We start from the raw sequence: 23519 nt of genomic DNA, 5'->3' as shown, positions 1-23519 counted from the left end.
TCTGGAAGAACACGGCTCTCCCTAGGCTGAATGGCATGATGCTATAATAAATACAAGGATCCTTTAGGATGGAATTTGAGAAAGAACTCAGTATTATAACCAGGAACTAAAGAAGGTATTCTAAATCAGGGACTGGATGGTGAATGGGAATTCTTTATTTTATGATGCTTGCTTAAGTATTTTTATAATTTAGTGCCAGACAAAGGCCCTTCCCAAAAATCTTTCAAATCAATTATCTTCTTGCAGAATAGAAAACAATGAGTGATTTATTCAGTGCATATATTCCTCTAGTTAAGTATTGCCTCTACAAAACAGGAGTTCAAATGCAACGGCCAGGTACCAAGCAGCAATGAATTCAAGCACTCCTATCAGATACAATTGCTGGATAAATCACATATCTTCACTTGCGAGCTGGACCTAGAATCCTGTTCCTTCAATTTCAAAATCAGAATCCTTTACCACTTGAGCTAATGGAAAACTTCCTTAGCGCACAGGAGTAGTTAAGTTCTTTATCCGCCCAGCTATATCATACACTCACTCATATTCACAAAGTCAGTGTACATCAGCACATTTTACCTTTGATATTTCCAGCATTCTCATAACCATGCCCAAAATTAAACAAAGAAATCCAACAGGAAAGATTTGGGCTTCTTCAGGAAGTGCAGAGCAATGATAAGATTTTTCCCCGACAGTTTCTTTGGAAGGTGCAAAAGTTTATGACCCTCCTTCAGCAATGAGCCCCTAGCCCTGGGTGATGATCAACCTATTGAAAAATGATTAAGAGCCACACAGTACAGCACTTTACTCATCAGCAGAAGATGCCACTTACCTTTTCTGCATAGCTGTAAAGTACCATCATAGGTCTTCCCAGAAAACTCAGTTAGCTCCTTCTTTGCCCAAAATGTAGGTGTACTCGGCATGGCTTGCGACGGAGACTGGCGTGCCAGTGTCATCTTGGTACCTTTTCTGCCTTCACTCAGAACTGTAGTGAAGTTCTGAAGCTATTTAAGTGCCCTACCAAGACAGGATTGTGATTCCTCAAACAACGATCATGTCCAAAGTTGCTACGTTCATGTTCATCACATATTACAATGGGTCCAGTGCAGACATTAAATCACAGATGGTAGCCTCACAAAGGGACATTTCATAAACTCTACAGGGCTCTGCTGAGTACAGTATCATGGACATCAGGTTAGTAATGAGGCTCTTGTTGGCGTTGCACCATTGCACAAGAGGTCATGATGATTAAATAGCAAAGTCACTCAATAAGCATACCAGGCAAGCAACCTCAAACACATCATTCTTCATTTCCAACCTCATTACCAAGTGAGGTGACTGGATTTAATAGCAAGTTGTAGCTTACATTGCTTAGTAACATGTTCATGGCTTGATACCAGCACATTTAACCAACTTACACTGCAAGAATGCTCAATTGACCCATTTGAAAAGTGCCTATGGCTACACTGACTAGGGAAACCAAATTCTGGAGTCACAGCCCAGAATCGGTGGAACACCACACCTGTTCCATGAAAATACGCAGCAAACCAGCCTGATGTCAAAGAACATTTGATTTCTATCATATAGAATTTTTGCCACTGTAAAAAGAACGGAAATTGTGTGTGCTGGGTGTTGTTGGCTATTTGAGATGGAGTATCCTGCATTCTTTTGTTTGTATAGCACTGAAATATGATCAGCTAGTACTGCATTACCCTGACGCACTCACAAGAACAAGACGTGTATCTCACAGAGCTACCAGAGTGGGCAGAAAAGTTAAACTTTTCTGCCGGCAACCAACTCTGTAATGGGGCTTCTGTGTCTGCTTCTAGGTGGGGCCCCTTACAAAGCACATTGTGCTTGGCCAAACCAGCTGATGTTTTCAAATAATTAAACTGATGGCACTAATATTCTTTATTGTTGGATCCTATTCCTACCTTTGCTGTTGACTTGCTGTGTGACATTAGGCAAGCCACCTATCTGTACAATGGAAGTAATAATTCTTACCTACGTACCTTACAAGGGTATGGAGAGACATGGGGCGTTGAGAAGGCTGTTCAAAAAGAGCTTTGAAATGCTCAAATTAAAGGTGGTCAGTGTAAAGTAGCATTCTTATAAAACAGTTGCATATTTGACTGGTATATTAGATAAAGAATCTGAGCAAAAAAAATATAGAATTCAAAATACGGGTGGAGCAAACGGAGCTCGACTTATTGTAGTCAAGAAATTAGATGGAAATCAGATTATTTATTTTTAAATGGGAGCTGAGTAACTAGACATTCGTAAGATTGTGTTGTTGTTTTTCCAAAACAGATTCATAGATGTCTAAACTGGTGCCATAGAACTCATGTATGTTAAGATTTCTAAGTTTGATGCATGAAACCTTTGTAATGTTAAAACCTCCAATGGAACAATTTTCCATGCTAGCCAGGCTTCTAGTTTATGTTTGTTCATTAACCCCTCTCTCGCTTTCTCTCTCTCCAGCTGTCTAGGAATTTCATCCAGGTCAGTACAGGAGTAACTGGATAAAATTCTATGGTGTTATACAGGTGGTCAGGATAGATAATCTAATGGTCTCTTCTGGCCTTAAAAATCTCTTAATCCAGAATTACTCAGGGGAACATTATTGTCAAAATGACATAAGCACCATTTCTCCACTTGTATTAATACTGTGTATGTATATTTCCGGTCCACAGTTTTTTCTCCCCTGTCAAGCTCAGGCAGGAATGCAGCTAGAACAATTTGTTCCAGATCACTTAAAATAGCTGTACAGTATTTAACATAGCCATTCCTCAGTTTCAGAAAAATGAACAAGGTATGCCTGGTGTGTTCAAGGTATAAAATTCCAGTTGAATCCTTGGTTATATAAAGTGAGTGTGACTAATATATCATCATATCAAAGCAAAAGTATCACATTTTAACAGGTTGTAATTTAGTTATTAATTAGACAACTGCTCATCTTTATATGTGCACATGCTGCGTTAATAAAGATGATTCCTGAAAACAACAACTTTTTTTGTTAAATTTTTGGAGGCCATTCTGATTAGGGAACCGTGTAACTAGAACAGCGTTATAACCAAAACCATTATGCAAAATAAACAAGAAAATGCCATCTGCTTCCAATACACAAACTTAACAATTTCTTCCCTAACAAGGGCTGTTAAAAACCTCTTTTGTTTAAATGTATCACCACTGTCCAGTACCAATTGAAATCTGACAGGCATTGGGGCCATTTCCCTTTACTTGTAAAGTTTTAACCCTTTAAGTACAGCAGTGGACTTCATATTAGTCAAAATATAGTATCCCAGTATAATTTAGCTGATTACACACTATGAAATATAACAGTCTTTCTCTATGAATCATAATGCCACACTTTACAGATCAATAAACTATGGCACAAAGAGTTTGTTACCTTTCATAGGCCCCAGGAGTAGTCCATGGCAGAGCTGGGAATATAACGCCGACTCCCGGTACTGTGCTATAATCAGGTTTGGCCAAATCTAAATTACAAGACCACCTTTCCAGAAATGGTAGCTAGATTTGTATATTTACAAAGAGCTCCCACGAGGAGTTGACAGGAGTTACTCTTTGTCCAATCCCCGTTCCTACGGAAGTCAAAACTCCCAATGACTTTGATGAGACCCTATTTATGTCCAGTTCCTTTGTATACGATGACAGCAATAGAGAATTTTTCCAATAAATTCTCCTTTGTTTCTATTGTTTCACCAGAGATTCAGCTTATTTGCTTAGCACTCATTTGCATAATGTTACATATGTGCACTGAGCACCAGCGTAAGCGAAACATTTTATTTACAGCGGTATTCACATTTTCCCCTCTGTTGTCGTTGATCCTGTTTTCTTTAACAGAAGGGGTAGACTGGTATTCAAATAAATGACCTCATTCAATAGAGAATCCTTATCCAGTTATGCTTTTAATGCACTCTGCCAACATTTTGGTATATCTTTATGGTAGAAATACAATTTATAAATGAAACCAAATGAGACATTTGTACTCAGGTGACACATGGGAAAACTTTCATTTACACCCATGGTTACAAAGAAATATCACAGAGCACTCTGGTATCAAATACAAAAGGTCCAGAATAACAGATTCTATTTAATCTTCGCCTGCTTTAATACCAATTGCACAGTTAAAGTGGAGCCACTAGTCCTTAATGCTTATTTACTGTACCAGACAGATAAGTATAACAGCAGGAATATTATATCAAATTAGATAATTCTATTTGTTTTAAAATGGAACTGTGTGTATAAATAGATTCCTTTGGAGAAAAGCAAGCATTTGAATAGGTGACTTTCAGAATGAATACATGCTGTTTCTGAAATTTCCTGAAATGAATAGGCCATTCCTCTGGACTAAACGTTCAGGTTCTGTTTACCAAATCTACTGAGACAATTTATCAAGCTCTTGGTCAAATCATAATGTGATTTATGGTTGTGAGATATTTAACATTGGCTAATCTTGTTTATAAATCTGAATTGGCTGAATTAGCCTTTTGAAAAAAAAAAAAAAAAACACAAGAAACCTTGTCATTTGAGACTATGCAATTTGTAATCATGAACCAATTGAGTAGCCCCTTCACTTTTTCTGTTTCCATTAGCTTTTTATAGGACACTGATTTTCCTGGGGAAGAAAAAGCAGACAAAAGCAATGCCACTGGGTGAACCAGCCTTTTTAACAGGAGAAGGGCCCAGCCACACCTGTGACTAATCATCTGCCTCTCAGCTCAGGCCAGAGGTTGGAGATAGTGAAAAGCACCTGGTCTTTATAAAAGGCCAAGAACTGCAAGGAGTAGTGAGAGAAAAGGAAAACTACAGGTGCCCCTGGATCAAGGGAGAGAACCCAGTTCATCAGTGACTCAGGTTAGCAATCTGCAGGGTGTAATATTATTGACTATCAGCATCATTCCTCTTTGGCTATGTAGAGTAAGAAGACGAAGAGCCCTCCATCATGATTCCATCAGAAGGCGAAACACCACACCTCGCATCTGACACTAGTGTTTTAGGACATGGATGAAGCTGAGATGCAGGCCTTTTAGCTGAAGCTTACCTGAATTGAAAGACCAGTAAACGTAAGCAGTATGATTGGGCTGGCTCCTCAGGATTCAAAAACTAAATATCACATTTTGTGGGGCTGAGAGAAGCATCTGCCACTTATACCATCTGAAGTGCCACAGACAAACTGAAGGGGAGAGGCTCACAGCAACTTCTCAGCCAAAAGCAGATACAGCCATGGCCTGAAGTTTTTGTTACTAGCCTAGCAGATAAAGGACATATTGTTTACAAAATGAGCAACTGGAAATACCAAAAACTCATCAGTTCAAACACCCTAGAAATTCAGCCCTTATGTAACTCTAAAGAAGTTAATCATCAGCAGGGCAGATTGTTTCTTACATTATTTGGCAAAAAGATAATTTTATGTCACAGTAGAAGAGAGAACTTTCCTACCTAAAGTAGAACAGAGAGACTTGGCAGCAAGGCTGCAATCCATTCCCAATAAGGATAAAATCCTGGATTCAAGTCAATGAGAGCTCTGCTATTGACTACAGGGGCCAGGAGTTCACCCATATTTCATTTTACCTATACGCATCTTAGAATGTAACTTCAGTACTCTTGAGTAACATTTAGCTTTGCTCTTCATCATACCTTTTATTAACAGCTATATCTAGACCAAACTGTATCTACAATATTAGTAACCACAGTAATGGTATGTCTCATAGATGTGGGAACACATTTCAGATTGCTACATGTACCCACAGTGCCAAGATGTGTCAAGACCACAGAGGTCTGAGCCAAATGCAGCAGTAAATAGTGGTGTAAGTGGATCCAGAACTAGGAAGCACTAAAGCAATGTAACTTGCACTGATTTGGCATTCAGTGGGTAGGCCACCTGGGATTTACACATCAAAGTAGGGGCTGGATGTAGTAGGAAAGATAAGGAGAGCACAAGAGAAAATGAGAAGATCTGCTTTACCTTACACAGTTCTATTAGTTGCACTTCCTATTATATCCACTCTTATCCCTCAACTTGCAATGATGAAAGTCAAAGCTTTGCCACTTAAACTCACATACATCCATTTTCTGTCCCCGTTCATGCTTGATGGCTAACATCCATCAGTGTTTCTCACCACTGAATTTGTCTCCTAGAATCTCAAAGGAGCTAAGAAAGCCATTGAAATAATTTGACTTTGTTCAATTTAAAGGATGGTAAAGATCTACCTGTAATTACTACTTGTATTTCTGATAGGGCCCTACTTGTAGGTCAGTTACCAAATTCACAACCATGAAAAATGGACTGTGAAGTGTCATGGACCGTGAAATCTGGTCTTGTGTGCGCTCTTACTCTATACTATACAGATTTCTCCGGGGAGACCAGTGTTTCTCAAATTGGGGGTGTCCTGACCCAAAAGGGAGCCGGAGGGTGGCAGCTGTTGGCCAGGCACCCAGCCCTGAAGGCAGTGTCCTGCCAGCAGCAGTGCAGAGGGCGCGGGGGGGGGGGGGGGGGGGGGGGAGGGGGCAATACCATACCATGCCACCCTTTCTTCTGTGCTGTAGCCTTCAGAGCTGGATGGCCAAAAAGTGGCAGCTGCCAACCAAGAGCCCAGCTCTGAAGGCAGCAGCACAGAAGTAAGTGTGGCAATACCGTACCATGCCAAGCTTACTTCTGTGCCGCTCTCTGGCAGCAGTAGGAAGAAAGGGTGGCAGTACTGCATAATGATGCAAATTATATTATGCAGTACTGCATAATAATGCAAACCCACCACAACTTTTTGAGTCAGCACCCCTACAATAACAACACTGTGAAATTTCAGATTTAAATATTTGAAATCATGAAATTTACTATTTTAAAAATCCTATGACTGTGAAATTCACCAAAATGGACTGTGAATTTGGTAGGGCCCTACCCATAAGTCTTAGTTTTTAAGAACCTGAAAAAGTGTGCCATTCTTGGTAGAACTGCTTTGATTGGCATCTCCCACAAAGTAATTAAAACATAAGGGATCAGAAAAATCAGTCCTGGTGTAAAATGCCATTGAAATCATTGGTGTTACATCCGGCTTCAGTTTGATCCAGCATCTTGTAGAGCAAGTTTCTTTTTCAGTCCTTATTCTCATCTCATTTAGCCTTGTGCAAAACAGGATCAACTCAACAGAAGTACACTAGTGTGAGGTAAGAGTCAGGATCTTTCCTTAGCTACACAAAAGACAGAAGGGCCTCCATCATGATTTAGCATAACCTTCGAAAAACCTGGGATGATTAAATCATGTGCTACCACCTGCTGGTAGAATCTTTCATTGCAAGAGAAATACATATCCAGCAAAATTAATCCAAGTGCTTTTTATTATTATTATTTTTTTTTATAATAAATTAAACTCTGAAAAAGAAACGCCCACCGTCAGTAAGGAAGGGAGATGCTGTTTCTACAGTGCATGTGATCAGAAGAATAAGATGTCCAATACAGTGTTTCTTAACCAGGGGTACATGTACCTCATGGGGGTACAGAGGTCTTTGAGGGGGTACATCAACTCATCTAGATATTTGCCTAGTTTTACAACAGGCTACATGAAAAGCACTGGAGTACAGGCTAGAATTTCACACAGTCGTCCTGTTTATACTGGTCTATATACTGAAATGTAAGTACAATATTTATATTCCTATTGATTTTATAATTATATGGTAACAATGAGAAAGTAAGCAATAGCAGTAATAGTGGACTGTGACACTTCTGTATTTTTATGTCTGATTTTGTAAGCAGGTAGTTTTTAAGTGAGGTGAAACTTGAGGTATGCAAGACAAATCAAGACTCCTGAAAGGGGCACAATAGTCTGGAAAGGTTGGGGCACACTGGTCTAACAGATAACCCACCATTATTTCCAGAATGCCCCAGAGTTTTTGGCTGATCTTAGGTGAGTTATTTACTCTTTAACCATTCCACCACATGTGAAATAGGACTAGTGATGCTTACCCACCTTTGTAAATTGTTGGGACACACAAGTGAGAATGCACTGTGCATGTGGGAAGAACTCCTATTATTCGCGGTTTACAAATACTAACCATTCCTCAACTAGGCAAGCAGGTTCTGCTTCCAGAAACACTTCCAAAGGCAATTAATTCAAGGAGTTAGATTTAATATAGTGGATAGCGTGCAGGTTTATGAATAGCAACTAGATGCAGTCTTTCAAGTTTGTCAGTCAGGCTAATGTTTTTCTCTAAAGTTCACCTCAGGCTAGCCTAGGGGAGGGGCACACATGCAAGTTCAGAACACTCACCTGCTATTGGATTTGGAGCTTTTCTGGACAATCTGCAAAGTTTAGATTTCACTCAGGAAGATACCTAAACGTTCTGAGCACTGCCACAGTTCAGCATCTCTCTCTTCCCATTTTCTACAGCCTGCTTTAGAACGGAATGTTTTTACAAAACCTTCTCAGGCAGCTCCATACTAAGGCATTATGCTGGGTGCTGTAATCCAACATCTTAGTTGCTGAATCTTGTTTCAGGAATTAATTGGATCTCTAGCCTGCAGCAACTAGCTAGTAGAACCACAGCCAGAGATTATGGAAATCTTATGTTAGGCAGAGTTAAATGGGGACTATTACTGAAGCAAAACTACCTAGACATGCAATTTGATTTATTATTTTACAGCTTTCAAGATTCTCTTCATGTTACCCCATTTTAGCTTTTCCATGTTGTACGGTGACATTTCAATTTGTGACTATAGATGCGCCAGATATAGGCTTATAACTTCAAAGCAGTATCAGCCAATGATGAGGATGAGACAGATATTCAGACAAATAGCATCCACAGAAAATTACTTCCACAGTTGCTTTTGCAGTCTCTTCACTTTGTCAGTGCAAAAGTTTGGTTTGGTTTGTTTTAAAATGCAACCAATGCTGCTCCTTCCCTTAGGAATCAGTCCAGTGCTTGCGTATATGGTAACTTCAAACACTACAAGTCTGCTTTCAAGTTTTCCATCTGTGGAAGGCTGACTGATCACATGGGGCTGCTTTCCCTTACTTTTACCTGCTAAATCACATTAAAGCTGTAATTGCTGCCTGGGTTTTATTTGATCATGAATGGGAAGGAAGCCCATATGAGAATGTAGTCCATAGTAGGCAAGTCTGGAAACCCATGCTCTAAAATAAACTTAATTATGTACAATAAAATCTGTCCTGGGATGGTGCTCCTGGTGCCACCTACTTACATACATGCCCTTCCCTTGCATCTGGTGCAGGGACTATTAATGCAAAGGAACAGATGCTCTAGGCCTAGTGTCAATGGTATTGGATCATTAAATAAACTGAATATACTCTAATACATGACCACCTTAGTCTAAACTGAGAAATCATCCAGAGACATTAAAATATTCTTCCACTTCAGAAGTTTCCGAAGTAGGATCACATCAATGAGGTGATTGTATAAGGTTAAAGCAATCACACCTAATGCAAATAGACTACTGGATAGAGCTATACACATGCCAAGGACTGATTATTGTAATTAGTCTTGGGCTCCATAAGCCACAAACAAAAGAAAATAACTAAATTAGTGAGCTTAAAACCACAGTGAACCTCACTCAAGGGAACACATCACCACGGCTTTGATGTTACATCTACATTTCAACTATTTCCAGTCGAGGGTAACACCACGAGGCAAGGTATTAAAAAAAACAAAAAACAAAAAACAAAACAAAACAGTATATCTTAAGGTGATCCCAAGAGCTTTATGAGCATTAAGCTGCAAGATTGAGAGCTCACAATGTGAACTGCATCCATCACCACTAAATAGCACAAACAGGTATCCCCATGCTTACAAAAAAACAACTTGAGAACCTGTTTTTAGGAATACATAATGTCTTCCAGTTTTCTCTTTCAGGGAACATTTTAACACCAAACCCATTATTTTTCATTTATCAGTCTACTGCTACTCTTAGGTTATTCAACTCAAGCACTATAAATAAGGTTAGTTTTCCTTCTTAGGCTCAGCTTAAGATTCTGCAGTGGAAGACCTCCATCTGATCCAGTTATTTTTAGTGATTGCAATGATGCCCAGGACACCAAGATAAGGAAATCTGCAAGTTGTATACTTGATTACACTAAGGAAAACCATATATTTAATGATTAAAAATGTAAAGATGTTTGTTCTATTCCAACAAGTCTATTCAAATCTTAGTGCAAGACCTGATCTTCACTAGGTCTATTTAACTATGCCAGGCTGGGGTGTGAAAAATCCACACCCAAGTAATGCCGTTAAGTCGACCTAAGTCTCTGTGTAGACAGTGCTGTTAGCCAGTGCCCACCCAATACCAATCCCGGACTAAGTTGCCCTGATCTATTAAGCTGTTTTGGATTGAGTTAGAGTTAAGAGTACTAAATGAGATTGATTTGTTTCAAAATCATGTTTTGCTATAAGCCTGCTTGTTAGAAAGTTGTTCAACAGCCCCTGTTCCATTTAATTGCTCAGTAGAAGAATGTATAGCTGTGAAACTGTTTAACTTCCTCTAATTGCTTAGTAGACAGATACATAGTTCTTTTAGATTAGCAACCGTGTTAGTCTGTATCCACAAAAAGAACAGGAGTACTTGTGGCACCTTAGAGACTAGAGCTGTAGCTCACAAAAGCTTATGCTCTAATAAATTTGTTAGTCTCTAAGGTGCCACAAGTACTCCTGTTCTTTTTATAGTTGTTCTTTGTGTGAGTGAGGTATGCAAGGATGTAAGTATAGTGTTGTCGCATCTTACGCGGGGGTTAGGTTCTAAAGTCAGCGCGTAAGGCGAAAATCGCGTATAGTCAAAATTATCCTTGAAAATCCCTTAAATCGCAAACCGGAGTGCCGCAGGGTGGCCAGCATTGTCTATGATCAGCGACACTATAAAGTCAAGTCCTTTCTCTTCGAGGTACTGCTTGACCTCCGGAATGAAACACTTGTGGAACCAATCCAAAAATAATGCTGCTGTCACACAAGCCTTTTTATTTGATTGCCAGAACACAGGCAGGAGATTTTTGTTCTTACCTCTTAGGGCACAAGGATTTGCAGCCCTGTACAGCAAGACCGGCTTTATTAAATGCCCAGCCGCATTGTCACAAAACAACAGAGTCACACAGTCTTTAGCCGCTTTGAAGCCATGGGCTTGTCTTTCTGATTTCGAAGTGTAAGCGTGGTTGGGCATTTTTTTCCGGAAGAGCCCAGTCTCGTCGGCATTAAAAACTTGTTCTGGAAGATAGCCCTTTTCTTCTATGATTTTCTTTAATTGTTCAGAGTAGGCTTTTGCTGCCTCTTCACTGGCAGAGGCGGCTTCACCAGCAGTCTGCACGTTTTTGAGGTTGAAGCGGTTCCTAAAACTGTGAAGCCAACCTTGGCTGGCTTTGAATTCTCTCTCATCAGAAGGCTGTCCCTCTTCGGTGGGAGGTTTCAATGCGCATAGAGGCTGTCTACACTACCTACTGGATTAGCAGGCAGCAATCGATCCAGTGGGGATTGATTTATCGTGTCTAGTCTAGACATGATAAATTGACCCCCAAGCGCTCTCCCATCAACTCCTGTACTCCACCACCACAAGAGACGCAGGCAGAGTCGACGGGGGAGTGGCAGCAGTCAGCTCACTGCAGTGAAGACCACGGTGAGTAGATCTAAGTACGTCGACTTCAGCTCCGTTATTCACATAGCTGAAGTTGCTTAACTTAGATCGATACCCCCTCCCCCCCAAGTGCATATAGTTGAATTTGCATAAGTTAAATGCGCGTATGATGCAACTCACCTGAAAGATAAGAGGCCAGCTGAGCAGACGAGTAATCACAAGACACCAGTGTCATCCTGTCCTGATGGCTGTAGGAGTGCAGATTAATGACCTTGAAGAGCAAGGCATCCACCCCAAACTAAAAAACTATAAGATAAGGAGCAGCTGTTTAAACACCCAGCACCCAGTTTGTGATTGAGGAGCCAAACATTACTGATGAGACGACTGTGAGAACAGCAGATTTGCAATTAACAGATCCCAGTTGACAAAGCAAAATCCATAGACTTACATGAAAGACAACTACTATAAACGTGGGCGAGAGCCAGGAAGCTTTGGGTCGTTCTGCAACAACAGAGCATCGGATGCATTCGACAGAGGCCCAGCTCCCACTACTCGTGTTCAGTCTAGCTGGCCACTAGGCTGACTCGAGCAACAATAAGGACTAGTAACTATAACACCAGATGCAAAATCTTTGCGTGTGCGCACTTGTTTGGATATATGCATATACTTACTGATTTTTAATATTTGTTTAGCATTTTAAATAAACACTGCATATTGCCTTGTCCCCTGAAAAACTCCCCCTGAGTTTTTATAAGCGTAATAGTACTAGTCGAGGGAAGACTTCTTTCCTCGACCTTCCTACTGCCTCTTGGAGAGGTGGATTCCTACGCCAATGAGAGAACCCCTCATATCAGCATAAGTAAGGTCTACCTTGAAGTGCTACAGCAGCGCAGCTGTGCTACAAGGAAGCCTGCTTCACATTCTCTGGTACTGTTTGAAATGAGCTCAAGTCTCTTCTCCTGTTACAGCATTAAAAAAAAAATCCACTGTATCTTGGGGGTACTCGGACTTTGAAGAATGTGACCGATAACTCAACGCTAATCCAATTTTTGTCGCTGCCTGCTCTGTTTATTTGTGGGAGACCGAGATCTCAGGGTTTTTTGCCATTCTGGAATGGGTTCAACAGGCCTAGAACCTCACAACTCTAAATTTGCACAGCAACTTTGAGAAGGCATATACTTTTGCATTTTTTTAGAAAAAGTTTTAACAAAAAGATTAATTGGAAAACCTAGGAACAAATTGATTAATTTTCCGCTGTACTTATTTCCTGGACTAGTAGAAACTTTTATAAGATTAGAATTTAGATTTCAAAGCATACAAGCTACTTTGCTATTCCCTGGGCACTGTCTTTATAGCAACTTGTAAAGCATCTTTCATTACCTAACCTTAAGGTAAAACAATCCACATTAACAACCCTAGGCACTAGATAGTCATACTTCCAAATAAGAGGTGGCACCAGTCATAGGCTATAATACTGTGCAGCTCAAAATTTCAGAGCTTACACAGAGGATTTGGGGGCATTTTGGAGTAATTGGCTATAATTTGTTTCTTCCTGAACTGAAATTAATTAGCTTGGTAGAATTAGAAAATTGTAAGCAGAGTGGAATAGATGCCAAATCTAAAACTGGCTCAATTACAATACGTCTTCCATGTTTTACAGTGTGGGGAGTGTACCATTAGGTCTCAAGTGTTATTACATATTGCAGTGTTCCCAAAGGAAGTGTTCTAAACCATTAATACTGAATGCAAACAGAGTCCATTTGAACAATTTATTAGTATGCCTGTTTTACAAGTTTTAGAAAAAGAATCCCAGGATTTTGCCTCCTGTGTGTTTTCGCCTTGCTTCCTCATGGTCCATGATGCCAGCGGAAGTTGTCAGCACTATGTACCTATTAAGTAAAAAGTATTTTCAGTAGCATATTCTGGTAGATTTCCCTACCACTCATACAATTAGAAAAACCATCCAATCTCATTTTTGTAGTGCAATGTCTCAGCTTCTTTAGCCAATGCAAGGAAGTGTGACAACTTAGACTACAACAGTTCTAATGTAAAATAGTTATACAAACCCTACAAATATGCTATTTTGAAATGCTTGAGAATTTAAAATTGCACTGGGGTAAGTTTACATTTGACAATATGCTCTTTAGAGTAGCCTTCCTGACTTCCCCACAAACCTTATTTACACTAGGAATTTTCATTTGACATTCCCGCTGTTAGCACTGTAGAGCTGAAGCAGTGTTAGCAAGGTCATAAGCCTCAACTTTGCGGTTGGCCCATGTCACCATTTTCAAACCCATGCCAATTACCTGCTCATAACAAGTGTATAGTTGGTATTATGCCAGATTGCTAGCAGAGCATAAAAAATTCATATGGTAGAACTCCTAAAGTTGCTCATGCTGATGCTGCTAATACCTGAATATTAGTACTAAGCTTCAGCTAGCTGAGGTAACTCTAGTTATTTCTAACACCTAACTATAGTAATTATCACGCTTTCTGCACGAAAGTTGACACTGTCAAGATTAGCCTCACAAGAGTTTCTATTTAATTCACACAAAATATGCTGAAGCATATGTACTAGAATACCAGAGCAATGTTTAGCTACAGTTAACTCTTTATAGTAACTGTACATTTTGTAATGCATCTTTCCTTGCTTTGGTGTGTTTGTTCACTTAGTCACAAGATTCAATGACAGTGGGATTCTACTATATATTGATTTAATGTAACAGCCAGAGCCTCTATTAAAAGAAAGTCCTTAGTTTGATATCTAGAGAATTTTTAAAAAGACCTCAGTCATTTCTGATACTACACCTATACCCAAGTACCTGTTAATTTGTATTTTTATTACAACTTTCTTTTTAAGTGTCTCTACAGAATTAAGACCAACATTCGGAGGGAGAAGAGTGAGAATGATGTAGATGAAATTGACTATACGAAGTCTTGTCAGATGCACAAACGGAAAAACAGAACGCTGTCTCTTGGCGCTAACTTTTAGCGGTAGATAAAAAATGCTTATATAAAAACTGATTTTTAAGTGTGTCCCCCTTTTCTGAAGAAGTGATCAGAACAGAGATCTTCAAAACAGTGCTAGTTTCATTTATGAAATTACCCAAAGAAGTTTTTTTTTGCATCAACTACTTTCACTTAGAACAATTCATAGCAATTCTCCTCATTGTGAATTTCAACAATTTACCTCTGCATATCTGGCACTTACCCAAACTGACGTGAAGGCAAAAGGTTGTTCTGCCACTTTTCCAGGTCCTTCAACTGAACATCAAATCTGGGACTGATCACACCACACTATAAAACAAAACCCCAACAGAAGCTGAAGAACTTTGATACAGGAGGACTACTACATATATTTCTTCCATTGTCGTATATGCAATGTAATTGTAGCCCTTTTGGGTCCCAGGATATGAGATACACAAGTTGGGTGAGGTAGTATGTTTTATTGGACCAACCTCTGTTGATGAGAGACAAAAGCTTTCAAAGCTACATGGAGCTCTTCTTCATGTCTGGGAATGAAAATGGATGTATGGCTTATTACAACAATCTGTAACCCATTAACACACACTCCCCTATTCATCCTATGACTGCAGAGGTGTTCTACCTTGAATGGTCCCTTACAATCTGTTCCACCATGCATTTTACTGTGAATACCTTTCCTAGACCTGAAGAAGAGCTCTGTGTGGCTTGAAAACTTGTCTCTCTCACCAACAGAAGTTGATCCAATAAAAGATAATAGCTAGCCTACCTTATCTCTCTACACAAGTTGCAGCATTTAAGACATTCAGTGCTATGTCTTGCCAAATCATTGATCAGAAGAGGATTAATAGTGCCAATCAAGTATCCAACTTGTCTGACAGGGTAAGATCAAAGTATCCAAGAATGGCACTCCATTATTCCATCAACTTCATCCACTGTGCATACTCAGTTGTCAGCTGGACTAAGCAGAGGATCTAACTATTCAGTCCTGAGCTGCTTTGATACTACCGTCTTCCTTTCAACTAGACAGGGCTGAAACTACATTACTGCTGGGTCTGCAAACTCAGAAGGCAATGCCATTTTGTGGCCAGTTTAGTTCTGGGAGAGCTTAAGAGCATGCTGTATACTCCTTGAAAGGAGGCATTAACTCCGGAGCATTATTACCAAAGAACTGAGACTACTCCCAGGTTCTTAACCATGGCAAAGAAGAACTGAATATCTACAAAGTTAGCTACCTGGACACAAACTTTTAAGTTTTTTGTATGTCTGAGAAATTAAAAACCATGCCTAGAAACTCACCACCTAATAAGAAATGTTCAAGTTAATTATACTAATCTTATGCAAATGATTAAAAACCAGAAGTATACAGTGTAGTTAGAACCGCCAACATAGATTATATCTTGGGTTAGTATCATAAGTGCTGAAGTGTCAATAACCAGTGACACTAAAAATATGGCCTCTAAAATGGAGCAGACAGCAACTTTCATTCTCACCATTTAATTGGTATTTACATTTATTTTAACAAGTCTTTGCCACTTAAGCATGCAAAAAAGTATGCTGTTGTTGCATTGTTCAATGTTTGACTGGACCAAGTAATAGAACTACTCTAGAAAAATATATTTGTTTGTGCCAAACATCACTCAAAAAACAACTGCCAAGTAGCTCAGTGACAGAACAAACCCTTATCCTAAAATACAACAGACTCCAAACTGTTATATAGTTCCACCTGGTCAAATTATGAGATTCTACTATTGCATTTATACAATCCTCAGCCTGCTCCAGACAAGTAATTTCCAGTTGAAAAACATGTTTATGTTGACAGATTTCTGTTCTCTATGGAAGGGATCCAAAATATGCTCATGAGGGGTCAACTTTCTCTGCTACCAATTCAGAATGTTGACATACTGGATGGGCAGTGTTTTCATTTAAACTATTTAAGTGAGAAATGGTTTTGAACCAATGGAGGAATCTGTTATAATAGATCATGATGGTAACTGTCAAGTTATATAGCCCACAGGATTTCCGGACAGAGTTAAAGAAATCTTCTTGACAACCCAAAAACATTACATGGATATTTAGGAAGGAGTTGTGCAGTGCACTGACATAACTACAAGATGCACAGCTCAACAGTTCACTGCAGACAAAATCCAGTTAGTAGCAGAAAGGCTTGACTTCTACAATTTTCTCTAGTCATTTACTAGTATTATGCATCACCTGGATACAAGTTTGCATTTCTTAAACATGTTCCAAACAAATCTGTTCCAATTAAGGTCAGCTTAAATACTTAAGTATTCAATTTCTAGCTCACTGATTATTTCATAACTGAATTGTTGTCTGAAACTGGAATATGAGACTACACAAATATAGACAGGGTGTATGACTGAACAATATATACATACTAGAAGGCCCCTAAGGAAAAAGCAGAGAAAGTGGTGCTGGCAAGCAAAGTTCCCTGTACATATTCCCACACAAGCTTAATTTAATTTACTTTGTTATGGTTGCTCAAGTACATTTTTATCCAGCACAATCATTAGGACCCAAGAAAGCTTCCACTTTAGCCACATGCAGACTAGCCTCCATTCACATGCCCTTATCAAATCATCTATCATTACACAACCACATTCACAGAATTCCTTCAAAGATTAACAATATAAATGCATAGGAAGAGTGTATATTTCTCAGAATTAAACAGCTTTCTAGAAAGAAAAAAGAATTCAGCACTAAATCAAACCCTACCTTGTTCAGTCTGCCTGTGAGATTAACAACAATTTTCCCAGCTCTGTGATCGTCAATGATCTCAAATTCACCAATGTAACCTGTGAACGATTAAATCAAGCAGAACCTTTATTATCCAAATTAGTGCAGTCTTAAATGCAGACAAGTCAAAAACTTAACATTTAGACCATGTCTACATGAGAGAGCTGCAGTGGGTTTAACTTAAAATCAGTTCATATACCAATTTTATTAAACTGGTGCCAAGCTATTTTGGTTTAAGACTGACTTACTTTGGTTTAGCTTAAGAGTCCTAATCAACTTAAGCTAAACCAAATAAGCATCCACACACAGCCTTTTGCCTTGGTGTCACTGAATTGGTTTAACAATCACACTTAAAACTATTAGCACTCAACTGTTAAAATGGTGCAACTTTTTCATGTAGACAAGTCATCACATTTCAGCTATTACAGAATACACATTACTCTCCATTTAACGTATTTAATACAATGGTCTTATATCCAGCAATATTCAAGGCAGCACTAACTTTGTAAGGTTAGTCTTGCATGTCTCCAAGTACTCTTTTCAACTTGGAAGTTTAACAAGTTGACTAGCTTACTCTACAAAAGAGCAGAGTAACTGATCAGCTCACTTTCCCACAGAGTCAAACTAAATGCAATTTAAGTTCACTTGGAAAGGCAATGCATGTTTTATCTAAGGAATCACTCAGACACTGAACACTGGCCACTGTGGACAGCTTCCAAAAAATTGCATTGTTGGCTTTATCTTGGCAGCATACCCAAGTTTTTCCAATGCTATTCATTAACACACCAACCAAAAGACAATAAACAAAGTATTTGCCCTTGCCCACTCCCCACCCCCAAATGTTTTTTTTTTTTTTTTTGCAGTTTGAAACATTGCAAGTGATGCAATATCCCTTTGCTACAGGAGATAGTTGAGCTTTACACTATTTGGTGCCTCTTAACTTTTATAGAAATAATTAGATAAGAATTTTACTTTCTGATGACTTACCATGCTTCATCATCACAGTTAAAAACCGGACGATTACTTTAGAGCACGGTCTAATGAGAACTTGACGTTTTCCACGTTTCTCTGCATTGTTGATGCTCTTAAGGGCATCGGCCAGAACATTCATGCGCACCATGATGCCTGTGTGTGAAACAAAGTTAGTTATGTGTGCTAACTTCTTGGTTTCACATTTAAGCAGGAATACTTTTTGAAAAAAGCTAACACTGTTAATCTCAGAATTTTTGAACTCAGAACAGCAGATATTATTATTCTGACAAAGCTTCAAGATGTTTTATGCAAACACCACACAGGTCAAGTTATTACTTGGGTATGACCACCACAATTCAAACCCATCATAACTATATTCAACAGTATACATTTTATGCCACAAAAAGTTTATACAACATATACAGCATAAAACTTAGTGTTCTACAATAAGATATGTTCAGAGACAAAGACTTACAGTCTAGACTTAAAGCATATTTAAAGATGCTGCAAGACATCCTGGCCAGGATTTTTCATAAGTGATAAGAGATTTCAGGTGTTCAATATGAGAAAGACCTAATTTCCAGAGATCAGCTGTACTTTCTGAAATCTGTCACCCCAAGACTGAAACAGTCACTAGTTATTTTTGGACCTACTGGTTAATGTGGGCTAAAATCTCAAAATAGGACCTAAGCCTGTTGAGACTGCAGTGGAGTATTGAGCAAAATCTTAGACCCTGTTTAAATTACAGAGTTGTTATACCATTAAAATGACATGGCTTTGCACTTTTTGGTGGGGAGGGTGTTTTTTTTTTGTTTGTTTTTTTTTTTACACTAAAAACTGTCAACTCTTGATAGTGGGTTTCAAGAATCATTTACCCCACATTATAGCCTGTCCAGAACAAGGACAAAACCTTTTAGGTATTGCCCAATTCGCCCATCTCTGGCAGAAATCCAGTTGCATATTGAAGATACTGTGGCACTTGGGCACTCAAGCTTGTGTTCTGATGACTAGGGCAACATATCCCACAGTTAAACAAGGCATTGTACTATCGCCCCATTTGCCTACCCAGTCATTACACTGTCAGCATTTGGCCTACAGAGTTTTACAATATCTTTGAGGTGCTTTGAGTCCAGAAAGGCTGGATCAAGCCACATTGCCACACAAAATAACCTCCTGCCTAGTGTATTTATCTGCACTGTGCAGTGGGGCATTTACTGCTAAACTCAGTCAGCACCCACCGACTTAACAGGAGATAAACTATGGGAGATTCAGCTTGAACTCAGAGAAACTGACTGCTCCCTACCCAGGCCCAGTCTGCGTCCTCCCGCCCCCGATTCTTCCTCCTCTTCCAGGGCCAAGCCTACGTCTGCACGCCCCTTCACCCCCGCGATGCCCCCTCCTACCACCCCCTCTCCCAGGGCCCAGGCTACGGTCTCACATTCCCCAGATCCCCGCCCCTCTTCCCGCGGCCCGAGTCCCACCATCACGCTTCTCGGGCCCAGCCTGCCACCCGAACCCTCCCCCACCCCACCGCAGCTCCCTCCAGAGAGCGGGGCTCAGGCTAGGAAAGCACCTCCCCCCTCCCTATTCGGGTGGCTCCACCGGCGGCCGTGGCGGGCGCAGGCGGCTCAAAACAGACTGAGCCGGCCGGGCGGAGTCCTGAGGTGGCGGGAAGGCGGATGAAGACGCTGGCAGGGCCAGGATGGGGATAGTACACGGCGGATGGCGCCCAGGGCCCAGCGAGGCCCGCAACTCACCAGTGCAGCAAGATGGCGGAAAAAGGAAGAGGCCGGGCTCGCGCAGGGTGTTATGGGAACTCAGGTTGGTGGAAGGAGATCTCAGGGATCTCGCGATACCCGCTCTCCCAGTCGGAGAGAAGCGCTCGCAGGTCTCTCCTGCTGTCATTGGCTGAGAGCGGCGCCCGCCATTTTTCTTGGCCCTTCCTGGGACAGGCAGTCGATACTTCCGCCAGGTATCCAATAGCAACCGGAATACTTCCGATCCGGGAGGGAGGAGGGTGAAGGCAAGTGTGAACGGACAAACTGAATGCCCACTCACCTTGTCACAGCCGAGTCACCGTCTTTTGTGAGGGGCGCGCTCCGCAACTTGGGCGCCCGTGGTCCGACGGGAGCTAGCTGGCTCGCGGGGAGTAGGTGAGCTCAGCATCCTGGGGGGCGAGGGGAGCCCTGGGGCGGGGAAGGGGGCTCAGCGTGAAGGCCTTGGCGCAGGGAAGCAGCGACTCGATGCAGTGAGGGAAGAGCGCGGAGCTTGTGGGGAGCCCTCAGGCTGAGCCCCTCCCCCAGTCAGGGGTACCAGAAGTGGGGAGCTAAGTGCCCCACATGGTGTAGTCCACTAAGCGGGGACCTACAGACTAGGAAGCCATGAGTTGAACTCTGTGACTTGCAGTCAAGGGGACCTGGTAAGGGGGAAGCTAAACACCAGCGGTTCATGCAATGAGCTCTGTGCCTTCCACAGTCAGGGGGCTCTGGTGGGGGGCAGTTACCCAAGGGGGCATGGGGTGAGCTCTTTGCCTTGCCCTGTCAGGGGCTTCATAGCGGAAGGTTGCTGCCTCCCACGTCTAGAAACATTCATAAGGGTGGATGGAGCTTGTCACCACACACCGTTAGGGAGCCAAAACAGAGAAGTTTGGTAAGTGCTTCAGGACTTAGAAGTGGGGACCTCAGCAACCAGCACAATCAGCGGTGGAACTGGCTGGAAGGGAGCTTTGTGTTGTGCATCTGACAGCATTCCAAAAACATTAGGGAAATGACATCAGACAGTAAAATTATTCATAATGATACCGAAAAAGGAGAAGTATTCAATAAATATTTCTCTTTTGTATTTGGAAAGAAACACGATGATGCTTATTACCACAACTAAAGTGATTTTTCCTCCCTTGGTATTCTGTTAATTGAATTGTCTTGTTAGACTGACCCCCAACCTTGTAAGGCAACTCCTGTCTTTTCCTGTACTATGTATACATATACCTGCTACTAAATGTTCCACTCCATGCATCTGATGAAGTGGGTTCTAGCCCATGAAAGCTTATGCCCAAATAAATTTGTTAAGTCTCTAAGGTGCCACAAGGACTCGTTGTTTTTGCTGATACAGACTCACACGGATACCACTCTGAAACCTGTAATCATACACGAGGCTCATGAAGTAGTTTCCAGTGCATTAGAAACTGAGGTCAAAGACCATATACTAGGGATAAACATTTTAAAATGAACAATCCTGAATAATTTGTCCTCAAATGTCCTGAAACAGGTGGCTGAGGAAATCTTTGGCCACTGTTAATTTTTAATAAATTTGGAATACCAGGGAAATACCAGAAGACTACTAATGTGCTAGTATTCAAAAAGGGGCATATGAGGTGACTCAGTTAGCTATAGAGCAGTTAGCCTGACATAAATCCTGAGCAAAATAATATAAAGTTGACAGGGGATTACATTGATAAAAGATTAAAGATAGGAATATAATTCATCCCATGTTTTTATGGAAAATAGGTTTTATGACAAACCCAATTCTGTGATGATTACACGTTTAGTTGAGAAAGGTAACTATATACGTAATAGACTTTTGTAAGCTGTTTGATTTAGCACAACATAACATTCTGATTAAAAAAATAGCATTAGACATCAGTAAAGCACGTTAAATGGATTCAGAGTTGGCTAATTTATGGATCTCAAAAGGTAGTTGTCAATAGGGAATCATCTTCAAATGGGGATACTTCTAGCAGGGTTCTGCAGTGGTACATTCACTCGGCTTCAGTGCATGGTCCAGTACAGTTCAACATTTTCATCAATTGCCTAAAACTAAATATAAAATTACTACTGATAAAATTAGTGGATGACAAAGATTGGTGGAGTGGTAAATAATAAGGACAGAGCAGTCACACAGAATAATCTGGATTGCTTGGTAAAATAAGCCCATTCAAACAAAATATTTTAATACATCTAGGAACAAAGAATGCAGGCCATTCATACAAAATGGAGGACTGTATCCTGAAAGGGAGTGACAGAGCACATTACAGCATTTGACCCTTTCACTCTCACTCTAGCCGTATTCCCTGATGTACTAATATTCCATTTAAATCACAGTGGTACATTCACTCAGCTTCTGTGCGTGGTGTATATTACTGCAGGTACATTCAGCAGAAGTGAGGTAATTGAAATGATTGATTAAACCTCCTTTCTTCCATTTTTCTTTTTGAAATTGCACACAACTCACTAAACATTATGGAGGAGCCATAGATTTATAAACAAAAAACTTAGTCTTAAGGAGTAAATTGTTTGAGTAAATAAGTTTGAGGCCCACAGAAGAGATCTGTGGGGAGAGGAAAAAATCCTAAACTGGGCATGATAGGCCAGTTTTATATCAGTGTAAGAAATACAGACATTTAAGCTACAAAAAGAGTAGAGAACAGTAGAATCTAGGATGTGAAGATACCATTACTCCTTTTGCAAGATGAGCATTTCTATCCGAATTCAAGTTTACCAGAATACAAAGAATATAGTTAGCTTGATTTTGTTGGTATTTTAAAAGGATATCTTTATGTTAAGGATCGCACATTCTCACAATTCCCCCTACTTCTGTACAGCTAACACCTAATTACTATAAAAAAAGATTGTTTTACTTTGTGCAGTTAAATTTCAGGCATTCACAAGATAACATGACATTCACTGGGAGGTGGAAGGCCTTTCCCACCCACCACAAACTCTGCATGAGGGTATTTATCATTAATATAGCAGGATGTACCACTCTAAGTTTGGAATCAAGAAGATATCACTTATTTGGATTCCGTCACAGAGCTGTCTTTTTCCATTCTCTGCAAGTGAATGAACAGATCTTGGAAGAAAACAATGGGGTGGCTTCATTCCCTGAACCCCTTTTAGGACTCTATGGAAATTCTATCCTCATCTCCAGCCCTTTCTGGAGACCAGGATCAAAAAGCACAGGGAGTGGTGAAATAGTTATGTGGAGTGGATTGCTTTAAAGAGAAGTGAGAAAGCCATCCTCCAAGCTCTTCTACAGGTGTTGCAATAAAAGGTTAAGTAGTTGTACTTATGATGCCAAAATAAGTGTCTTGTTCCTCAGAGAGGCATCTCTTCCCACTCCACCCCTTTAACAAAGGTATTTTTTTTTTCCAAATTGCCACTATATTTTGGTAGTAACATTGCACAGAAAAATGCCAGGTATAGTTTCTTCAAAACAAAGGAACAGT

General features: G+C 40.4%; 1 protein-coding gene and 1 long non-coding RNA gene across 4 annotated transcripts in view; both read right to left on the bottom strand.

Moving 5' to 3' along the window:
- LOC122462062 overlaps nucleotides 1-993 on the bottom strand; it is a 63689-nt gene extending 62696 nt beyond the window's left edge. For both annotated transcript variants that reach the window (XR_006284401.1, XR_006284402.1), the window contains exon 1: nucleotides 830-993. This is a non-coding gene — a long non-coding RNA (uncharacterized LOC122462062). The remainder of the gene's footprint in view (nucleotides 1-829) is intronic.
- A 12346-nt stretch (nucleotides 994-13339) lies between these two features.
- On the bottom strand, nucleotides 13340-20362 carry RPS15A (ribosomal protein S15a). Of its 2 annotated transcripts, none has more exons than XM_007064381.4 (5): nucleotides 20053-20362; nucleotides 18311-18448; nucleotides 17303-17382; nucleotides 14796-14881; nucleotides 13340-13473 (listed from the first exon to the last, which is right to left on the bottom strand). In XM_007064381.4, the coding sequence occupies exons 1-5, from the start codon at nucleotides 20198-20200 to the stop codon at nucleotides 13380-13382; spliced, it is 546 nt and encodes a 181-aa protein (XP_007064443.1). In that variant the 5' UTR covers nucleotides 20201-20362; the 3' UTR covers nucleotides 13340-13379. The 2 variants fall into 2 exon arrangements, with proteins under 2 accessions (XP_007064443.1, XP_043380098.1); XM_043524163.1 differs by having other exon boundaries at nucleotides 18771-20056.
- Between the last annotated feature and the right edge of the window lie 3157 nt (nucleotides 20363-23519).

The sequence above is a fragment of the Chelonia mydas genome, chromosome 10 (assembly GCF_015237465.2).
Source record: "Chelonia mydas isolate rCheMyd1 chromosome 10, rCheMyd1.pri.v2, whole genome shotgun sequence".
Taxonomy (NCBI): domain Eukaryota; kingdom Metazoa; phylum Chordata; order Testudines; family Cheloniidae; genus Chelonia; species Chelonia mydas.
The sequence above is the reverse complement of the archived record's forward strand: the minus strand, read 5'-3'. Positions and strand labels throughout refer to the sequence as shown.

Coding starts and splice junctions, on each gene's coding strand:
- RPS15A (XM_007064381.4), bottom strand. CDS start 20,200: ATGACAGCAGGAGAGACCTGCGAGCGCTTCTCTCCGACTGGGAGAGCG. Junction 17,383..18,310: donor AACTGTGATGATGAAGCATG/GTAAGTCATCAG, acceptor AATCGTTCACAG/GTTACATTGGTGAATTTGAG. Junction 14,882..17,302: donor TCACAGGCAGACTGAACAAG/GTAGGGTTTGAT, acceptor TTTGTTTTATAG/TGTGGTGTGATCAGTCCCAG.